Source organism: Gossypium raimondii, chromosome 4, assembly GCF_025698545.1.
Source record: "Gossypium raimondii isolate GPD5lz chromosome 4, ASM2569854v1, whole genome shotgun sequence".
Lineage (NCBI taxonomy): Eukaryota > Viridiplantae > Streptophyta > Magnoliopsida > Malvales > Malvaceae > Gossypium > Gossypium raimondii.
Window position 1 is genome coordinate 25,387,009 of NC_068568.1, and position 20,170 is coordinate 25,407,178.

The 20,170-nt window shown below is 36.1% G+C and overlaps 1 protein-coding gene across 1 annotated transcript; it reads right to left on the reverse strand.

Annotated features, from left to right (window-relative positions):
• Positions 1-282: 282 nt before the first annotated feature.
• Positions 283-20,020, reverse strand: LOC105766573 (uncharacterized). The gene is given in 28 exon segments (XM_052629485.1): positions 283-1,098; positions 1,180-1,283; positions 1,536-1,700; positions 2,291-2,524; positions 3,147-3,308; positions 3,401-3,565; positions 4,801-4,911; positions 5,011-5,196; positions 5,480-5,546; positions 5,712-5,772; positions 5,879-5,989; positions 7,619-7,757; positions 8,184-8,291; positions 8,477-8,600; positions 8,696-8,793; positions 8,871-8,999; positions 9,091-9,210; positions 9,579-9,665; positions 9,921-10,071; positions 10,159-10,253; positions 10,373-10,453; positions 10,536-10,598; positions 10,748-10,868; positions 18,269-18,431; positions 18,593-18,697; positions 18,912-19,011; positions 19,406-19,500; positions 19,619-20,020. Coding segments are annotated over 28 exon segments (3,858 nt in total). The 5' UTR covers positions 19,782-20,020; the 3' UTR covers positions 283-548.
• Positions 20,021-20,170: the final 150 nt, after the last annotated feature.

Below are 20,170 nucleotides of genomic sequence, written 5' to 3' on the forward strand. Positions count from 1 at the left end.
AAGTAATTAAATTTTCGAATGTGAATAAAACAAACGGATAGAAGGGGAGAATTTGATTTTCTTCAAACATATCTAAGAGGATTTATTTGATTTTCTTGGTAAATAAATCAGTGGAGATTAGTTTGATTTTCTACAAACTTGAGGATTTATTTAATTTTATTCAAACCTCAGAAGAGCTGAGTATATTTGCCAATCTTTTACCCTTTATTTGTTTAATTTGAAAAGAATAACATTTTTTATGAGTATAAATAAATCAAGAATCCGAACTACAAAGTTAAACAATTGTATCAAGTGTAACCGATTTTCTCCAATCAAATATTCTGAGTCCATTTACATTATGTAACATAAAAATCTGTTGTGTTCCCTTATTATTGTATGAAAACTCAAAAATAGAATGTTTCTTCTATTACCTCCAGAGGCTTTCTCAATTCCTATTTTATACCAATAATTATACATTTTAGGGACCATAATTTACATGTTACAAAACTACAAGTAAGATCCCATTGTTAAGGGTACAGAGAATTAGTAAACCTGATGAACCTCGTATTTTAAGTAGATTGCAGCACCGTAAGATAATAGGGATATCCTTGGCACTCTCCCGAAGACTTGTTTGCTTCTCCTTGACTTTCTTCAATGGGTGCTAGATTCCAATTCAAAGCATAGTTTGATAAATCGTATATTCCAGGAGCGAAAACACAGATCTGAAGAGGAACTTCAGCTGTTGCCCTAGGTTGAAGTTTGAGTTTAGTAGAGCTTGAACCTGTCCAAATGAACTGGGGGGCACTTTCCAAGGAAACCGACTTCGTAATACGTTTTGCAAGAGCATCGGTTGTGATGACTTTCGTGTCATTCACTGCTGGAATGCTGAACCACCCTGCTTGATTTTCCAGAGGGAGACCTGACTGAGATGCAGTAGCATCGATTGATTGGCTGTTACTACTGGGGGGATCAAAGGTCTTGACATGGACAGATGAAGCAGCATCGGATGAATTGTTTATAGTCATCTTCAAATTTACTCCACATGGAGAAGCTGAGAAGTTATGTTGTATGGTCCGAGGCCCATCCACGGACCAAGATATTGGACTGAAGCTAGAAAGACTAACAAAATTATATGATACAAACCCATCAGAGAAATTGGTATCTAACAAATTCATCATTAAAAGGTTGCCCGAGTCTCACCTGGAATGACAAACATGATGGGAAAAAAGAAGTGGTCTATGAGGAGCACCAGAATCAATATTACCCCTCCACAGTTGAGTGATGAAAACGAAATCAACATTCCCCTGGTCCATGAAAACATAAAAACTTAATGCATCAGAAGACTAGTGAAATCAAAGAACATCTATCTAGTCTGAAAATGGAGCAACATTATCATCATCAACTATATATGATTTTGAGTCAAGAATGAAATGGTGATATAAATATCAGATAACCTGTGTCAGATTTTGACTGTAACAGTAATGTTTATGTATGGGATAGACAATTCTAGTTAGTTCTTACAGAAATGGCACGATAAGAATATGAAAGTTAACAACCTGACATGACATTCCCTGGTACAATCTCTCATAATCGTGGAAATCAGCCAAAGGTGAAGAACATACATCGAAGAGGGCTTCACTGTTTCCCGGAGGTCCGAGTCTTACATCACTCTGGAGGAAAAGAGGATTACTGTCTTCAGAAGTTGATGACTTCCTGTGATACTGAAATGAAATTAAAGTAGATTACAATTTAAAGTCAACCAGTTAAGCTGAAAAATAAATAAATAAATATTATTTGGCAATACAATAATTCACAACAAACAAATCCAACAAGCTAATATGCAGCCAATATAGCATGCTACCTAGCAATAAAAGATGATAAGATTAATAAATTATGCAGAATTGCAACTTATGCATAATGTACGAGGTTAGAGATCATGCTACTCCAATCTGGATCACAACCAAGACCCCAATCTAACACTTGCCAGATGTTTTTACTGTCTGTAAGGTTTTTACCAATGGCTCTTGCCGTCTTAGATTCAGAAGTACATCACGATTTAAACTACTATTTTGTCCCACAGAACCAATAGGAAGGTGTTTGATCAAACGCTCTCCAAACCCCTGGCCGAAGCCCAATATAAAAAGATAGAAGTTGCCCAATAGTATCTAGCACAAGGAATTATCCCACTAACAGTATAACTTTTATCGTAATTAACAGAAGACACAATAGTTTTGCTTCCAGTAGAAAATTACACAAAATATTTTACCAGATGAATAATCCAAGGTGCAAGTTCTTCTATGGTTGTACCAACCTTAAGCATGAAGAAGCATGACAATACTTGACCAGCAAATAAGGATTGAGACGGTAAAATGCTATCAACAGGTTGGAGCAATGAGACATCCCACTGCTGCCCAACAGAAGACAATTGATGAATCTGGAAACATTCAGAACTGGTCTTGTTGACAACATCCATACGCAAGAGGAACTCTTCCAATCTTGATGGACAAGGACTAAGTTCAAATGATACATCCAACGATGGTAAAACCTAACAAAGATGAACAGAATATATTAAAATTGGCGAGGTAGCAATTCATGCATAGAGGCAAAAACACATACGATCAACAAAGTATTGCCATAAGACCATTCGAAATAATAAAGGTTTCTTTAATAAAAAAGTTAAAATAGAAAAGAAAAAGGAAAAAGAACCAAATGTGATGCAAGTAAACAGATACTTAGAAAACACAAGAATGGAAGAATTGCTTCAAACATAATTGGTAAATATAAATAGTTTTCTAAGGAGATTTTTCCTGACTACCATCAGAGGACATATATTGGCATTTTAACATCCTACTTTCAACCCTAGTTAAAGTACTTAGAACTTATTTTGATAACAAGAAGTGGGAGATTTGAGCTCAGTATCAGCATTTTAACTAAACTTTAAAGGATATTTTCTATTAATTTACAGCAAAATATTGCTCCCCCAATCAATTTCATTTTCATCTTAGCTTTTATGTATAAACCATATTGTGTTCTAACATAAATACATTAAATTTTGATTGTACCTTTATCCATTTCTTACTTAACAAATAAAATTCACAGACAAAGCTAGATCTCATTTAGAAACAATTTATAGTTTAAGTTACTACATATATAGCAAATGTAAGGGCAAAATTCAAATTATAATGCATACGTAGAGTGCGGAATTTCATAATGCTTGATACATTTTCCATTTCATAATATACAGTAATGTACAAAGAAATATTGCCAGGAACAGCAGCATGAAACCAAAGAGGCCAAGATAATGATGTTTCCTCCTGCACTGATATGTCCTGAAGCATAGACAATATAGATTTTATGAATGAAAAAGGATGAGGTGCTAACAACTTGATGATATATGCACAGGGAAACATTCCAAACAGACCTCAGGAAAATGGAACACATTCTGCAACATTTTCTTAGCATTAGCATGCCCACCGCTTTGCTCAACATTCAACTTCTTTTCTAAGCAAGCAGAAAATTCTACATTTAAATAACTCTGATTCCCAGCATTTAGAAATCTCGGGTTGCTGATCTTCATCTTTAGATTCTATCAAAATATCGTCATAACCCGCATTATAGAACGAATAAATATTTATTAATCAATTATATAAAAGACACACAGCACAATCATGAAAGCATATATATAAGGGTACACCAATAGCAACTGATCCATGCCAAGCTTGGGCTTCACTTGAGGCTGTACCAATTAAAGTCCCAAGCCTATCTAAGAGATAGTTAACATTGCTTTCGAAAAGTTTGATTTAAGCGTTCAGTATTGCTGTCAAAAAGCGTTTTTGAGAAATAAAATGTCTATTTTAGACTTGATGTCTTAAAATAAAAAAATATGCACTAAAATAATATTTAAATTCATTAATATTATGATATTTCAATAAAAATATAATAAAATAATTTATAATAACTCATTATTAATATGGTGATATATGAAATATAATTTTAAATATTTTAAGCAATTAATATTAATTTTTGTAAATTTTGATTTGAATATATAAATTATATTTTCAAATATTAAAATATAATCATTAAAAATTCAAATGTATAAGTTATATATTTGAAATAAATTTCAATAGGAAATAATTGTATACCTTTTTTTTTTATCTAAGGGAAATAATTGCATACCCAATATAAAATATATTACATAAAATATATTAGATTATAAATGAGGTTTAAAACATCATACGACTCTAAAAGTACTTTTTTCAAACGCAAAAGCTAGAAATTATAGCTTTTGTATTTGGATTCAAAAGCTATTTGTTTAGCATTTACTTATGGCTCAAAAAAGCTTTTTCCCAAAACTGCTTTTGAAAAGCCTTGCTAAACAAAGCCTAAGACATGTTTTTTAACGAAACCTGGTAAAGACAATGACAAACAAATTTTTATCCATGCATAAAATTATTTGTAAAGTTTAAGCAACATAAATTACATGGATATACCAATCTTTAGAAAGTAAGAATGACAAATTATTACCAGAAAAAGCATTTGATAGCTAGTCTTAAAATATTTTGACGGTTCTATAAATGAATATAGTAGATAATCACATAATATCAGTCCGTGGTTCAGCCATTGACCATGGTCATACCTACCTTTATCAACATGATGTCTATGCTATCTTTAATTAATCTAGGAAAACCTAAACCAAATACAAGATCAAGATGCATATTGAATTTTAAAAAATGGAATGAAATTGGTTGATACTAACTCAGTCAGCAGCAATACGGTAAAGAATAAAGATTACAACACTAAAATGGGTAAAGAAAACCAGACCTTGACAGGAAACTTTGATTGGTTATTTAACTCCAACACAAGATGCCGCAAGTCTCCCGCATATGTTTTTTCTGGTAAAGAAGGAATAAAACCCTGAAGCCTGGGTAGACTCTAGACATTCATTGTAAACAGCACAAGTAAGATGCAGTTGCACAACAGAAAGATATTGATGAAGACTGCAAAAAGCAGGTTCATAGGGGACACATGCACCTTAATCACTATAAACTTCAAGTCAGCGCTGGGCGAATGCTTGGGTTTCCTTCTTCCCTTGGCAATTCTTTTGTTCACAGAGTTAGACTCAAAATTATGCAAGCCTACTACTGAACTTGACAATTTCCATTTAACACCAACAATTGTCAGAACGCCTTCTACTCTTGGTGTAACGGTTAGTTGCACCTGAAAAAAAAGATATAGCAAATAAAAGTTCAGAAAATTATTGCATATAATGAAAAGAAATACTTTAGTTATTTATACTCCGTCAATAAGAACATCAATCGTGAGAATAACTATTTTTCCACATGATTTCACTTGCATACATAAGAGCCGATAAGTCTAAAAAAACCATAAAACCAAATTGAGCTTTTAGAAATCTTCACAATTACAATTTAGTAGCAGATAACAATTCACACCAACGCTTATATATAAATAATTTATTAAAGTATTCCTGTAAAATACGTACCAAGATTGTTTCACCCCCTTCCAGTGAAAAGTCAACCTCCAATAAAACCAAAGATGAATTAATATCCCTGCAGTCGTTATACAAACACCATTAGAAGTTGTACACAGTACGACAATGATATAGGAACCTCCCAAAAGAAAGAATTATTGTAAATACATAAACACACATCAATACATACAAACAAATATATATATATGCATTGTACATATATGTAGATAGCAGCCACACATACCCAGTGGAAGTTGATGTTTTGTATTCATCATTCTGGGGCTCGACGTTTGAACTATTTGCCTCTGCATTATAATTAAAATGTTAATAAGTGAATTTTAGTCAAATTATAAATAAACTGAAGAAAGGAACAATAGCCAAAGTAAAATGTAATAGATTTTGACAACTTGCCAGAGTTCAATTCTTCAGGATTTGCAGAAAGCTCGCATATCAATGAAACATTTAAGATGGAAATAGGGATTTGCAGAGGGTTTTTAAATTCAATATCCACTATTATTGCTTCTGCAAGCAGATGAAGAAAATAATAAAAAAATCAATATAACAATAAAGTACACCTCCTTATCATATCATTAACTGATTATTTTACATTTCTAATGGTTAAAGTTTGAGATTCAATTCAGTTGAAGTTGAATCTCAATTCCTTCTCAGGAATGTGAAAGCTTTCTAGTTGGGCTAGCAGGACATCTAATTGAACAATGAATCCTCAAAAATGCTCAGTCACTACCAATTGCATCATTGCCAGAAAAATATCTACAAGCTGATTTGCCTAGAACAAATTAATTATTTTCAAGCATTCTACTTTTAAAATCAAGATGTCATTTCATACTCCAAAGATCAAAAGGAGGCCAGCCACCAATCTCATAAAAACATATCGTTTTCATGAGTAACTGAATATGTAGGCTTTGGCAGGTGAATATTCTATAGTAAACTGAGCAGGATAACATTGTAAACTTTATAAAGTAACCCCCAAAAAAAAGTCATCCTATATGTTTGTGTGACAGCAAGAAATTTAAAATTGGTAGTCATTCTCCCTTCCCAATCACAATAAACTACGCTACCTAGGCTGCATCCAGTTAATCCTGTGGCATAATTATTTCTATGAACTAATAGAACTGAAAGAACAAAAAATTAGTGCAACCAAGAGCAAAATAATTCCCCGTGTTAACAAACTTCACCCATCATGTCCCTCCAAGAATAATGCAAAGCATGCATTTTTGTCTCCTTTCATTTTAAGAATCTCTCTCATTTATGCCTAACAAGTCTAAGAGCTTTAGACTGCCAATTTGTGATCCCAGTTGTCCCAAGAAGCTCTTCGAAAGTTCAGCAAAATTGTGTTCTTCCAGTTGAAATTGATAAAAAGAAAATACACTCAAGCTTCATTCACCTTTAATATTACAGGAAACTTTTGACATGTATTTTCAAAAAAGTCACTTAAAGTGAAAAGGAAAAGTTTTAGCTATACACATTAAGACTAACATACATTTTAATGATTGAAATACAGTCAGCAAATCAGAGTCTTCCATGGGCAAACTTGTATTGCTAGAAAGAACTTCAGGTTTTGAGTTTAATTCTAGGCATTGAAGTATTAGGGATGGATTTGGGGTGGTTGCCTCATGTTCTAGAAAGTATCCAATTGGGAATAAAATAAAAAATAAAAGAATTAGATCCCCCAAAGGAACTCCATCTAGATGTCTGTCATAGCAAAAAGAACATGAAATTAGGGAAACAAGTAGGCTAAAACTCTGTCGACAATAGCAGCAAAGAGCGTGATGATATTTTGTTAATCGCCAGTAGACAGACATGACATAGTTGTAGAATAAAATTTCTCAAGGCAATAGGCAATATGGAACTTCGGGACAAATTATTGCAGCACTTGGTACTAGGCTTTATTTTGGTTCAAGCTTTGGTCCATTCAGGTAGTTCGGAAACAATAAAAGAGAAAGCTGGTCTCACTGACTAAAATCTATGTAATGCTTTGTTGCTCAAAAGTAAAAATTAGCTGAATGTGAACCAGTCACCAGCTAAAAAACCTTCTTAAGTCTGTCTTGACAAAACTCTAAGCTGGACAGAAAATCTTTTTGACCCAGAAAACAATTATTGGCATTATGTAATGTGGTAGCACCTTCATACCTCCTGCCACACAAATATTTGATTCTTTATATTTTCTCGGAATAAGCTTTGATTGCACATCCAGCCAGTTGGACTTGGCAGACAATGATGGGATCATATCCTCCTCCAGTGAACGCCATACACCTTCTTTGATGCTTGCCTAAGAAAGAAATAAAGAAACAACAATGGCATCATGCAGAAATCATCTAAACCATTTTCTGAAACATATTCATTAAGCATACAAGCAGATCACAGGAAAATAAATGTAGTTATGTTTATAAATAGAATTCAGTAATTCCATGCACAAAAATCACAATCATGAACAAAAACTAAACTAAAAATCATGTGCCTCCAACAAGCAATGCTTCAGCAATCCATCACCAGCATGATCCATATTCCAACATCAGCAAGATCACTACATTTAAAAATTATATGAGTGCTTTTGCATGCATGCACAATCCATCAATTAACAGTGACACAGAAACAAAGTGGGGAAATTGAGATCTAGAAGGAGGCATCTTCAAGAAAATTGAACAAAAAAAAAAATACAAATTTCCGGGTAACAACAAATAATAATTCAACTTACAGCCGCTGGAGATGCATAAGTTCGATGATCTTCAAAAATGACCTTAAGTGAGGAAATGTTGATAACAGGTAACTGAAGTTTCAACACCTCAAACGTTTTTCCAGTTTTCTATATCATCCGAGAAAAATGCAATTAGATAAACCCAGTTAAACTTACATGTGACAAAACTAATTAAACAATCCCACTTTTTAAAATAAAGGATAGATTCTCTACAACCCAAGAAACACCTATTTTATTTTTGCTTTCCCCAGTCTACCAAACACAAAGGAAATCAAGCTAGCATTACTGATCACCTGAACAATATGAAGAAAATCTCTCAGAAATAGCTCCTGTGATGTCTTTGATTGATGACTGCTGGCCAAGATCTCCAGCATATGAGTGACTGCAACATCATACATGCCAAGAGAAGCATACCACCTATATCAAGCAAGTTTTATTAGCAACATTCCACAATAAAAATACGAAACCATTAAATTTATATAGGACCCAGATGCACTGTCTATGTAGCTTACTGTCCAATGTGGAAATGAACACGATCTTTAATAAGGTTCCATGTGGTTCCTCTGTAAACAGAAACAGCATTCCTATATGTGCGTATCGCATGTTTAATCTGAAAAAGATATCATTGTAAAATATTAGAAGATGGAGAAGTTGATATATTATCCCAATACTTCCGGATTTGGATACCTGATCACATTTTTTATAATGATCACCAGAGAGAACAAGATGAAACCCATATTTATGCAGCATTGGTGGTTTTGACAACAAGTAGCAAAAAGAAGCTTGCTCGAGCATCACAGCTGAATGTAAAAGATCCTACGGGATGAAAATAAAAATAAAATTAAAAGTTGTGAGTTACAGATAATATGCACTCACCCAAAGCAATTCCCAGGAAATGGAACATTACCTCACCACAAATGCGGAAATAAACAGTGGCAGCTTCTTTAATCTGATTTCTTGTCTTCAGCATCTCTATCCACCAAAGACCACATCTTGTAGCATTTTGTTGAACAGCAGACCCAAGCTTCTGCATGATTTGAAAAAGAAAATGCAAAATCACAACCGGGGATGTTAACACTCATTGGAATTTGCTCTACATAAAAGTTTGTTTGATATCAACAACTCCCAGTGGTCACCACACTATTACTAATTACTTACACAAACCAGTATAAGACTTAGTTCATTGTAGCAAAAGAAAAATCCCCAAAACATCCCCAATACCATAAGTCATCTTCATGACATCAATAATCAAATCACTTCAGATTAAAAATGGGTTCCATAATATGGATAGTGATGAAGAAAATTAAGGTCGCTAAAAGAATTCCAACAAACCATATTCATAATAAAGCCTAAAAGTTACAAGGAAACAGGAAAGGAGCCAAGAACTATACATACTAAATAGGTATTAAATGCATTTTCCATGCAGTACTCTGCTTCTTTTCGTGATTGATCAAGCATGAAGTATGTAAGCCCGATCATCTCCTGAAGAAATGAACAAAACATATTAAGTTTGAAAATAGACACACAATAACCCAAGAAGTAAACCCAAACATACTGGTAGAAAGTTTTTGCGACACCTATGCCGATGAGAATGAAAAGGAATCCAAACTTTCTATTAGGAAGATAAAAATCATTTGCATGAAACACAAAAATCAACTTAAAGCGGAGCATGAACATAAAGAGCAAAAGAAAATGGTATATTTACAATATAAACAAATCAATAACATTTGAAGCAACCTGCACACCAGCATAGCGCTTCCAGGCTTTATCAAGCTTGTAATCAGTGGAAATTAGGCGATAGCTGGAGACGGCAAGCTCATAGTCTCGTAACATGAATGCATAGTCACCCAAAACTCTAATCTGAGATTCAATTGAGCTAAAGGTATACCTATGAACAGAAAAAATAAAACTAAATTACAGTAACTCAAGAAACAAGAAACAAACTTGAATTTCAATGAATGAGCAGCACACTCACACAGGACCATTTGTGGTGTCCAATGCATCTTCCTTCCCCTTCCTCCACCATAAGTTTTTAAATTGGTTCCTAAAACCTTTCCTTGTAGAAGAAACCTAATTTTAATATGAAACATGACAAGAGGAATAAGAACACAAAAAAGACAATAAGAAACAAACATTAAACCATAAAACAATAAGCAACAGATAAGAAGACATTTTGGGAATTAAAATACCTGTTGGTTCAACAAACGTATCTTTTGTTCCATGTAAGGAATGATGTGTTTAGATGATAATTCTTGCATGAGATTCTTAATCTGTTCCCAGATTATGCAACCATAAGTAGAAGTACAAACAGAGTTATCCAAGGATATCATATAAAGTTGCTGAAAATCTTACTTCATTAAGGTCATCTAGTTTGAGGAAGCGGCCAAGATGTTCAGTAGCTTAAGCATCAGATCTCTGACACAAAAGTACATAAACTAAAGCATTAGACTGACATTATCAAATGCTTTTGTTGGTACCTTGAACCAACATAAGATTCCCAAACATTTCCCTATGAACAAGTATGTAACTGAAAGATAATAATCCTTCAAAGTCAAGTAATTTACAAAAGTAGACCAAGGGGTATCTTTATGGCGAGTCTGCCCATCTTGAGAAGAATTAATGCAAAGTAATTGACAGTCATTTGGGCCAAATGTACTTCTCATCTCAGTCAAAATTTTAGTAGCCCTGCAAACAAAAAAGAGAAAAGAAGACGAATTAAAGAACTTTCAAGTTTCATCTGACTGCGTGCAGATCTCATCATCATTTGTTCTTTCCTCACAAGGCATCCATGTTAATTAACTGAAATACGCATGATGTTATTATGCAATCTATATCAGGTCTTCAACTTCCTTTTTAGTAATCATATTATCAAAACCATCACCACAAGCAAGTAGAACTAATTACAAATTCCTGATTGGCATAAGATGAAAGAAAATCAGTCTGAAACTGCACTTCCTATCCTCAAAAAAAGCTCAAGTTGCTCCCATTTTCACATTGACGTAGGAGCTTTAATTTATATTATAATATTTTATTGTTTTAGTTTCATCTTATAATATTTATTTTAAAGCATTAATATATTGTAGACGGCTAGGGTTATTAGTTATCTTTAGGGCTTAAAGCTAGGGCTAGAAATAAAACTTTATTTACAAGAAAGCCTAGTAACTTTACTTGCAAGAAGAAATGGTCTATATGGGCTTTACAGCCCTTATTATTAATTTGATTATTTTCTTTGAATTAATAGAAAAACTAGAGGTTTTCTATAACCCTAAGTTTTCTAGAGTTCCATCTTCTTTCCAATTCATTTGCTCAGCTCTAATTCTCTTATTTACTGTTGTTTTCTGATACGTGATACTTAGTGAATGAGAAATTTGACAGAGACAAGAGAAGAAAGAAGCAAAGAGTTGAAAGGAGAAAGAGAGAAAAAATCACAATCATTCCATAACTGTCCCTTTACACCCTTCCCACTAGAAATAGGAGTGCATAATGGCCAAGGGGTTGGTTGCCACTAGCTGTTATTGACAGCTGTAACCTTCCCTCAAACATCACCGTTTCAATTAACTAACTATGCTGCCCAAAACGCAGCGTTTCTAGCTACTCTATAACACAAGCAAACTGCACCGTTTCACTTAAAGTCCTACTAACCAAAACGGTGCGCAGCACCAATGGTCATGAAAGGCAAAAGAAAACAAAAAATAACAAAAGCATTTTCATGCCATAAAACTGCCTTCCTTGAAAGATCCTTGTCCTCAAGTATTGAAATGGGGCCATTTTTGTTGTAAGTCGTGGAGCACCTGCCAAGTTGAGTCCTCAGGGAAGGTATTAGCTCACTCATCTAAAACCTCAATGATTGCACGGTCTCCTCTACGAACCATCCTCTGTTGTAGTTCTTTCAATGGCTCTTTGGACAGAGCTCCATTAGTGTCAACTGGTGGCAGACTAATTTGGCTCGAAGCCTTCCCCACATGTTTTTTTAACTGAGATACATGGAAGGTCGAGTGGATTCTGAAGTCAGTTGGCAGCTTTAACCGATAGGCCACTTCCCCATTTCGTGCTTCCACTATGTAGGGACCAAAATACAATGGTGAGAGCTTCTGGTTCATGACTCGTCTCATGGAGTAGTGTTGTCGATAGGATTGCAATTTCAGATACACCAAGTCCCCTTCTTGAAATTCTCGGTCACTCCTTTTCGATCGACTATCTGTTTCATTCTACCTTGTGCTCTTTTAAGGTGGAACTTAAGCAATTGTCTGGCTTCCTCTCAATGTTTTAAACTTCTATCCACAGTTTCCACAGGTGAAGATCCGGCTAAGTAAGGCAACTGGTGAGGAGGTTCCTAACCATATAGTGCCTCATAAGGGCTGCATTGGATGGCAGTGTGATGGGTGTTGTACCACCACTTTGCCAATGGTAGCCATAACAACCAGTCACTTGGCCTCTCGTCGATCATGCACTGGAGGTATCCCTCGAGGCACCTGTTTAGAACCTCTGTCTGCCCATCAGTCTTTGGATGGTAGGCAGTTGACATGTGCAAGTTAGTGCCTAACCTTTTAAACAACTCCTGCCAAAATTTGCTTGTAAAAATTTGATTTCTATCAAACACTATCGAATCAAGAAAGCCATGAAGCCTATAGACCTGGTTAAGGTACTCCTGAGCAACAACCAATGCAGTGAAGGGGTGAGTTAAGGCAGGAAAATGTGCATACTTGGTCAAACGGTCCACAACCACAAGAATGGTGTTCTTGCCCCTTGAAGCTGGCAATCCTTCTATAAAGTCCATGTTGACTGATGACCAAGCTCGAGCAAGGACTGGTAAAGCCTGTAAAAGGCCTGGATTAGGGAATTATCAGCCTTGCACTGTTGACATATCACACATTCACGCACCCACTGTCCAACATCCTTGGAAAGTCCCTTCTAATAAAAAAGTCCAACCATTCTGCATCTAATGGTCTCTACCCATGAGTGGCCAGCAATAGCTCTCCCACGAAAATACTGAAACAAGTCTCTTCTTAGAGTGTCACTGTCTCCCACAACAGTCTTCCTTTTTCTTCTTAAACCCCTATCAACCCAAAAGTATTTAGGATGCAAATAGGGATGCCAAGACATTGAAGGAACTAACCCTCTTCCTCTTGTGGCCTCCTGGAAAAGGCATCTGCAACCAGGTTATGAGTGCCTTTTCTATAAGCCACAACATAATCATACCCGAGCATTTTTGAAACCCATTTCTGCTAATAACAAGTAATGGTCTGCTTGTCAGATAGGAACCTCGGGCTTTGATGGTCAGTTCTAATTTGGAATCTTTTACCAACCAAATAGGAGTGTCATTTCTTTACTGCCAAAAGGACAGCAAGCATCTCCTTGTCATAAATGGAGAGTGCCTGGTGCTTTACTCTTAAAGCCTTGCTAAAGAAGGCAATTGGCTTCCCATGTTGTCGCAGCCCAGCTCTAATGCCATGACCACTGGCATCAGTGTCTAGGTTGAATTCTGAATTGAAACTAGGCAGTGTAAGAACAAAGTGTTGTGCACATGGCTTTCTTGAGTTGTAAGAAAGCATCATTGGTTGTGTTGGTCCATTCCCATTTGACTTCCTTCTTCAATAGTGTAGTCAATGGCTTAGCCATTGCCCTATAGTGTCAAATGAACTGTATAGCCAAACAAACCCAAAAAAACCTCTCAATTCATTCATTGAAGTTGGTGTTGGCCAGTTCAACACACTATCGACCTTAGTAGCATCCATAGAGACTGAGCCTTTGGAAATGATGTGACCCAGGTATTCTATCTCAGTGGCACCAAAAAGTACATTTGCTCTTTTTGGCAAATAACCGATGCTCTCGAAGTAACTGAAGGACCTCCCTTAAATGGACCAAATAAGCATATCAGTCCACTGAATACACTAGGATGTCATCAAACAAAACAAGTACTGATTTTCTGATAAGTGTTTTGAAGACTGCATTCATCAAAGACTGAAAACTGGAGGGTGCATTGATGAGGCCAAAAGGCATGACTGAAAACTCGTAATGGCCCTTATGTGTCCTAAATGCAATTTTGTGTATGTCCTGCTCCATTTTGATATGATGATAGCCAGATCTCAAGTCCAGCTTGGAGAAGAAGGTTGCTTGACCAAGCTCATCGAGTAGCTCTTCAATCACAAGGATAAGAAACTTATCCCTTATCCTTGATTATAAGTTGATTTAATTGCATGTAGTCTACACATAAATGCCAGCTCCCACCCTTCTTTTTCACTATGACAATTGGTGAGGCAAAGGAACTACAGTTGTTTCTAATTATTCTAGCCTGAAGCGTCTCTTGAATCATTCTTTCCATTTCATTCATTTAGAGTATGCAGTACCAGTAGGGCCTAACCTTGACCACAATAGTTTCATCCTTAAGAGGAATGTAGTGGTTCTGCATCCTAGGAGGGCACAGCCCTTGAAGGACTTGAAAAACATCATCAAAGCCAACCAACAATGTGTAAGACTATATCCAAGGTATTGGTAACAGTAAACAAGGAAGCTTGAGCACCAGTAGTTAAGAGCAAGGTATAGGGACCATGGCTAATGAAGGAGAATAACTTGCTCGATTGAGATCCAAACATAATTTGGATAGATCCTGGTGATATACCTTGCAGCAGGGATTTAAATAACGGTCCTCTACCGAAATAGCGGCCGTTACATAGCGGTAGCGGCACTGTCCGGAACCGCTACCGCGAAAACCGCTATTATATTTTACAATAAGTTGTGTGAGTTTTTTTTAAAGTTCACGATCGCGATACCCGCAATGACCGCAATAGCATCCGTTATGTCCGCAACCGCGATAAACGCAATGCGGCCGAAAACACGGCCGCGACCGCAATTTAAATCCCTGCCTTGCAGTGTACAATGTTGGCCTTGGTGAGTAAACTGCATGGTGAGAGTGGAGAAGCTCCAAACAATATCTCCTAGAGACGAGCCATTGGACCCCTAGAAAGAGATCACACCCTTTTAGAGGTAAGAGCTTGAAGTTGGTGCTAAAATGACTGCCTCTAGATGTCCAGTTACTGCCCTACAGTGTCCTAGGGTGTGTAAAATACCACCATTAGCAACAATAACCTTCAACCTGGTTGTATGCTCGACTGGAAGACCAAGTTTCCTTAACAATTTGGTATCCAAAAAATTGTGGATACTTCCTGAATCAATTAGAATGATGACAGTAGCATTACCAATAGTAGCAACAACCCTCATTGTGTTGTTTCCTTGGGAGCCATGTAATGCATGCAAAGAAAGAACGGGAGCTGGAGGCTACTCTCCTTTAGGCTCAATATTTTCCAAATGCTCCTGACAATCCAAAAGTTCCTCAGGTTGTCGCCTTGTGGCTAAGGGTCTTCAAACTTCGATTGAAATCAAATTAATCAACCGAATTGGTCTAATTCAATTAATCGGTCGATTAACCGATCTAGTTTGGCCGGAGGTCAATAAAAGATTTTTTGGTCGAAAACTAGAAGCCCCTCCAAGCACTCCCTTCCCTTTGTCCTGGAAGGAGCCATTGCCCATCACTAGCTATGGTTGACCCAGATACTGTTCAAAAAGAGCTTGCAACTCAATTTTGATCTCTCCCTTGACTTCATCCTTGAGTTCCCTGAAATGACCATCCAACCTAGTGTCCAACTATGCAAGTTCCACCTGAAGCAAACTGACTTCTTGCTGCGTATGGCTCATTTCCTTCTGCATTTGCATGGTTACCCCTTCCCCAACCATGGAGACCGCGAGGCTCTGATACCTTTGATACGTGATACTTAATGATACAGAATCAACATTCCAATGGAAATTATTTTGATGTGTCTAAAGGATTTTCGAATGTAAAAATATTGAGCGAACCTAATGATCCTACTGAAAGCAGTGGATCATATTTGGAGAAATCAAGTGTAACTAATGTTAAAAGCAACTCATATAGACACGGAAGGTCTAAGAGATCAAGTGTGACTATGTTGAAAGCAAGGCATCTAGACAATGAAGGTCTAATTCAAATGTTGTCAGAAAACAACAGGGCAATAACACCTTGAAACATCAGATTACACATGCTTCTTTTTTCTCTCGTCATTGCATTCATATTAAGTGCTCTTAGTGCATTATCTAATAAATCATCCATCCTATCTCACGTTGCCTCGTTTACAAAAGAATCCCAAGAAATCATGATTGGCAGTACCTATGGTAAATTGTTTGTACTTTTTCAACAATTCTTGCACAATATGTCTAAGTCTCCATTTCCTTGCAATAAAAGAAAAAGAGCAACTAATATTTCTGCTTGGATTCTAAAGGAAAAAGTCTTGTGGAAGGGGGAACTAATGTGACTGCAGATTTGCAATGTGGTGATATTTTCCATTTATATTTTCTAAGGTTTTTCTACTGCACTTCTTGTTTCCATGCTTTCCAGATAAAGGTGTGGGAGAATTCTCTACAAAGTTGAGAAGATTAAAATGTAGAGCTAAGGATACTGAATTCGATGATGTGGATATGGCTAAGAAATTAAAATCCATCATGCAAGGTGAATTTGTTTCACAACAAGAAAAGGGCTTTCTTAGTATCATGGTATCCATATGTACAACAAGATTTCCCATATCCAATGCTCTAGAATTGCTTAAGGATGAGGAGACATGCAGCCCTGAGCTTTTGAATGATGAAAATTTAACTAATTTGAACCAGATAAAGGAAATGCTTGAGTTTAGAAAGAATGTCAGCATAGCATCAAAGTTTGGTGAGTCACCTTAGGAAGCTATGGCTAGTTACATTGAGCATCTGTTGTCAAAACCTTCTGATGAAGGACAAGGCAACCACTTTCACCTTGAGTTGGTCAAGGTTGTTTCCATTGAAATTCAAAAGGCTGGTGATCAAGGTTTGAGCACAGAAGATGTTTATAGTCTTGTCAGATGCCAAGAGAAAGGAGACCCGAAATTAGCATTGTTGCACTTCAAAAATTTGTAAGAGATCAAAAGGTTTACTATTCTATAATGGTTAAAGCTGCTGATCACCTTGACCAGGAAATCTATGGAATAAAGTTGCATAGGCATACAAAGTTAGGAGAAGGAAAACATAAAAACCAGAATCATGCTTTAACTTTTACACGTGGAGAAGCTTTTCAAACTGTTGATACGATCCAAGACAATTACATGAAGAAGAGACTGAAAAGAGCTAATTGAGAAAATTATGCTGAAGAGGTGAAAGTTTTCTCACCAAAGTCAAGTTTTCCAAGCCGGGGAGAATGACACAAGAGCTTTTATTTATATTATAATATTTTATTATTTTAGTTTTATCTTATAATATTTATTTTAAAGCATTAGATATATTATAGACAGCTTAGTTATCTTTAGGGTCTAAAGCTAGGGCTAGGAATAACATTTTATTTGCAAGAAAGCCTAGTAACTTTACTTGCAAGAAAAGATAGTCTATAAACAAGTTGTAGTCTTTACAGCCATTATTATTGTTCTGATTATTTTATTTGACTTAATAGAAAAACTAGAGGTTTTCTATAACCCTAAGTTTTCTAGAGTTCCACCTTTCCAATTCGTTTGTTTAGCCCTAATTCTCTTATTTGCTGCTGTTCTCTTCCCTAATCCATATCACACATGATGAGCTTCCATTTCCTACAGCTTCTTTGAGGATGTTTTCAATCAAACCATTTTATTCTGTGTCATGTAGGATTCTTTTATAAACTAGGTTTCTTCATACATGGCAGGAATCTCTTTCCAGGTTTTAGCTATTCAAACTGAGGTTCTTGCATTTTCCACTTGGTTTCATGTCTCCATGCATGCATATGGTTGGTAATCTAATATATTCAATTAGCTGCAGCTGAAATATTCTTGCCAGCCTAATCAGCAGCTCTTAAAATGTCGTAATAACAAGAGTAAGAAAAATAAAATAAATATATAACGATTAATAAAAAAAAAGAAAGAAATGTATACTATATATGCACATTGCTCCACAGAAAAATAAAAAGTTAAACCTATATAGGCATGCATGTCCTTATGAAATTAGAGAGCAGAATTAACAGCATTTTATCATGCTTATCGAACTTAATAATTTCAACCATAGACAGATATGAAGGTGTGGCATACTTCTCTGAAGCACCATCTTGATTATCGTGCACAAGTAAGTAATGCTTCAAAACCTTTGGGTCCATTGCACCATCACTGAGAAAGGAGGGCAATTTGTTGGTGTTAAAGAGGTCTATAAATCTATTTATGGATTCCTCATCCCTTGAAGAAACAACCAAAAGGCCTACATATCATTTTTGGAGAAGAAACAATCAACAAGAGAATATAATATCGTGTCTAGAATGAATAGTTTAAAGAAATCCATAAAGTGGAAAGGACATGATTAGCAGAGCTTAAATGCAACAGGGGGAAAAGGATGGTATTGAATAAACTTCCAAAGCTTACATGCCACAGGATGATCAAAAGCTTCATGATCAGAAAAAGACAAGGTACGTACAAGCTCTTTATTGAAAAACTGAAACCATGTCGGTAAAATTTCAGACTCATGCCCTGCATAAAACATTCACCATATATAAATCAAAGCAACTAGTTAAGTTTTATTAATAACTACAAAAAATAAGGTCATGCTACAAAATCAGACAATCTCAATAGAATATTAAAAATGAAAAACTAGCCACAGGAAACAAAATGCTAATAAAAATGACAACAACAAACCATGCAAAATGATACCCATTAAAAGATTTCAAACTTGAAAGTAACTTACTTGAGAGAAGATCATTCACTTGAGGTAGATCTGAATATATTTCAGGGAAATCATCCTCTCCCGCCTTAGTAATAACTTGCTTTAGTCTCTCCTTTGCTACCTAGTCAATTGACATCTATTTCAGAAGCAAACCTCCAGAAAATGAAGCTAAAAATTCTCACATGATTGAAATTGCAGACCCACTATTAAGTGTAAAACATACAACTTTTAGACTTATCAGGGTATAATAAATCTCCCTCGATCCAATCAGTTAAAGTTTCCAGATTCTTACACTAATATACTCTATAAAAGCTCAAAAATCAATGTCAGATATATTCCAACTAAAATAGCTCAGTCTTCTAACTCGACTAATAGCTTACCGGTGCTGGCGATTACATTCCTATTACCAAATTCTCGTTATCACGTAAATCAAAATCATAGAAATTTGAATTCAGTGATCTTCACCTACGTATATATTATTAAGCTACAAAACCAGGAATCTCAAGAGAAATTACCTCGAGATTGGGTTGCCGAATATCCGAGGCGTAAAACAACCTAATTTTGAACTTGTGCAACCTGTAGGGTTGATCACTCGCCGTCCGTACAGGCACTGTCACCATAATTCAGATAAGTAAAAAAGAAAAGTACGTCACCTCAAAGTCAACGTACACATACACAAACACGTACAACTGTGGACATAAAAATAGAGAAAGTTTCGGATTACTCACCATCGATGTTGGTGAAGTCGCAGAAAGGGGAGAGCATTTGGACAAAGGAGAGGCCGTTCTTAAGGCAAGATTCTTCCACGAGTGGAGTGCAAAGCACCATAACCACCGGAGTGATCTCCTCCAACAGCATCTTTCCAAGCGGAGTATTCGCCGGATCCACCATGACTCTCCCTCTCCTGCGGTTGGTCGGATGCCCTAATACAGGCCGAGAGCGGCTTCTCTGAAGCTCGGGGTTGATTGAACCGGAGATATGACAAGTGAACCGCTCTTTGAAGAGGCAAAGAAATAAGGCAGAGTAGCTGCCTCTAGAGCGGCTTCTTCGATCGGATCTTTCTGTTGGATGTGAGTAGGAGAGGTTCAAGGTTTGGGTGGCCGGTGGTGAGGTGACGTCGAAGGAAGAAGTTGTGGGCTTTCTTGGTCGTGACAATGACCATGGGCCGTAAAACCACCGGCTCAAATATCAATAAGCATTCGATGGGCTGAATGGGATGACTTCTTCTTTCTTTTTATGGACTATATCCATGGGCTGCAAAACCACCTGCTCAAATATTT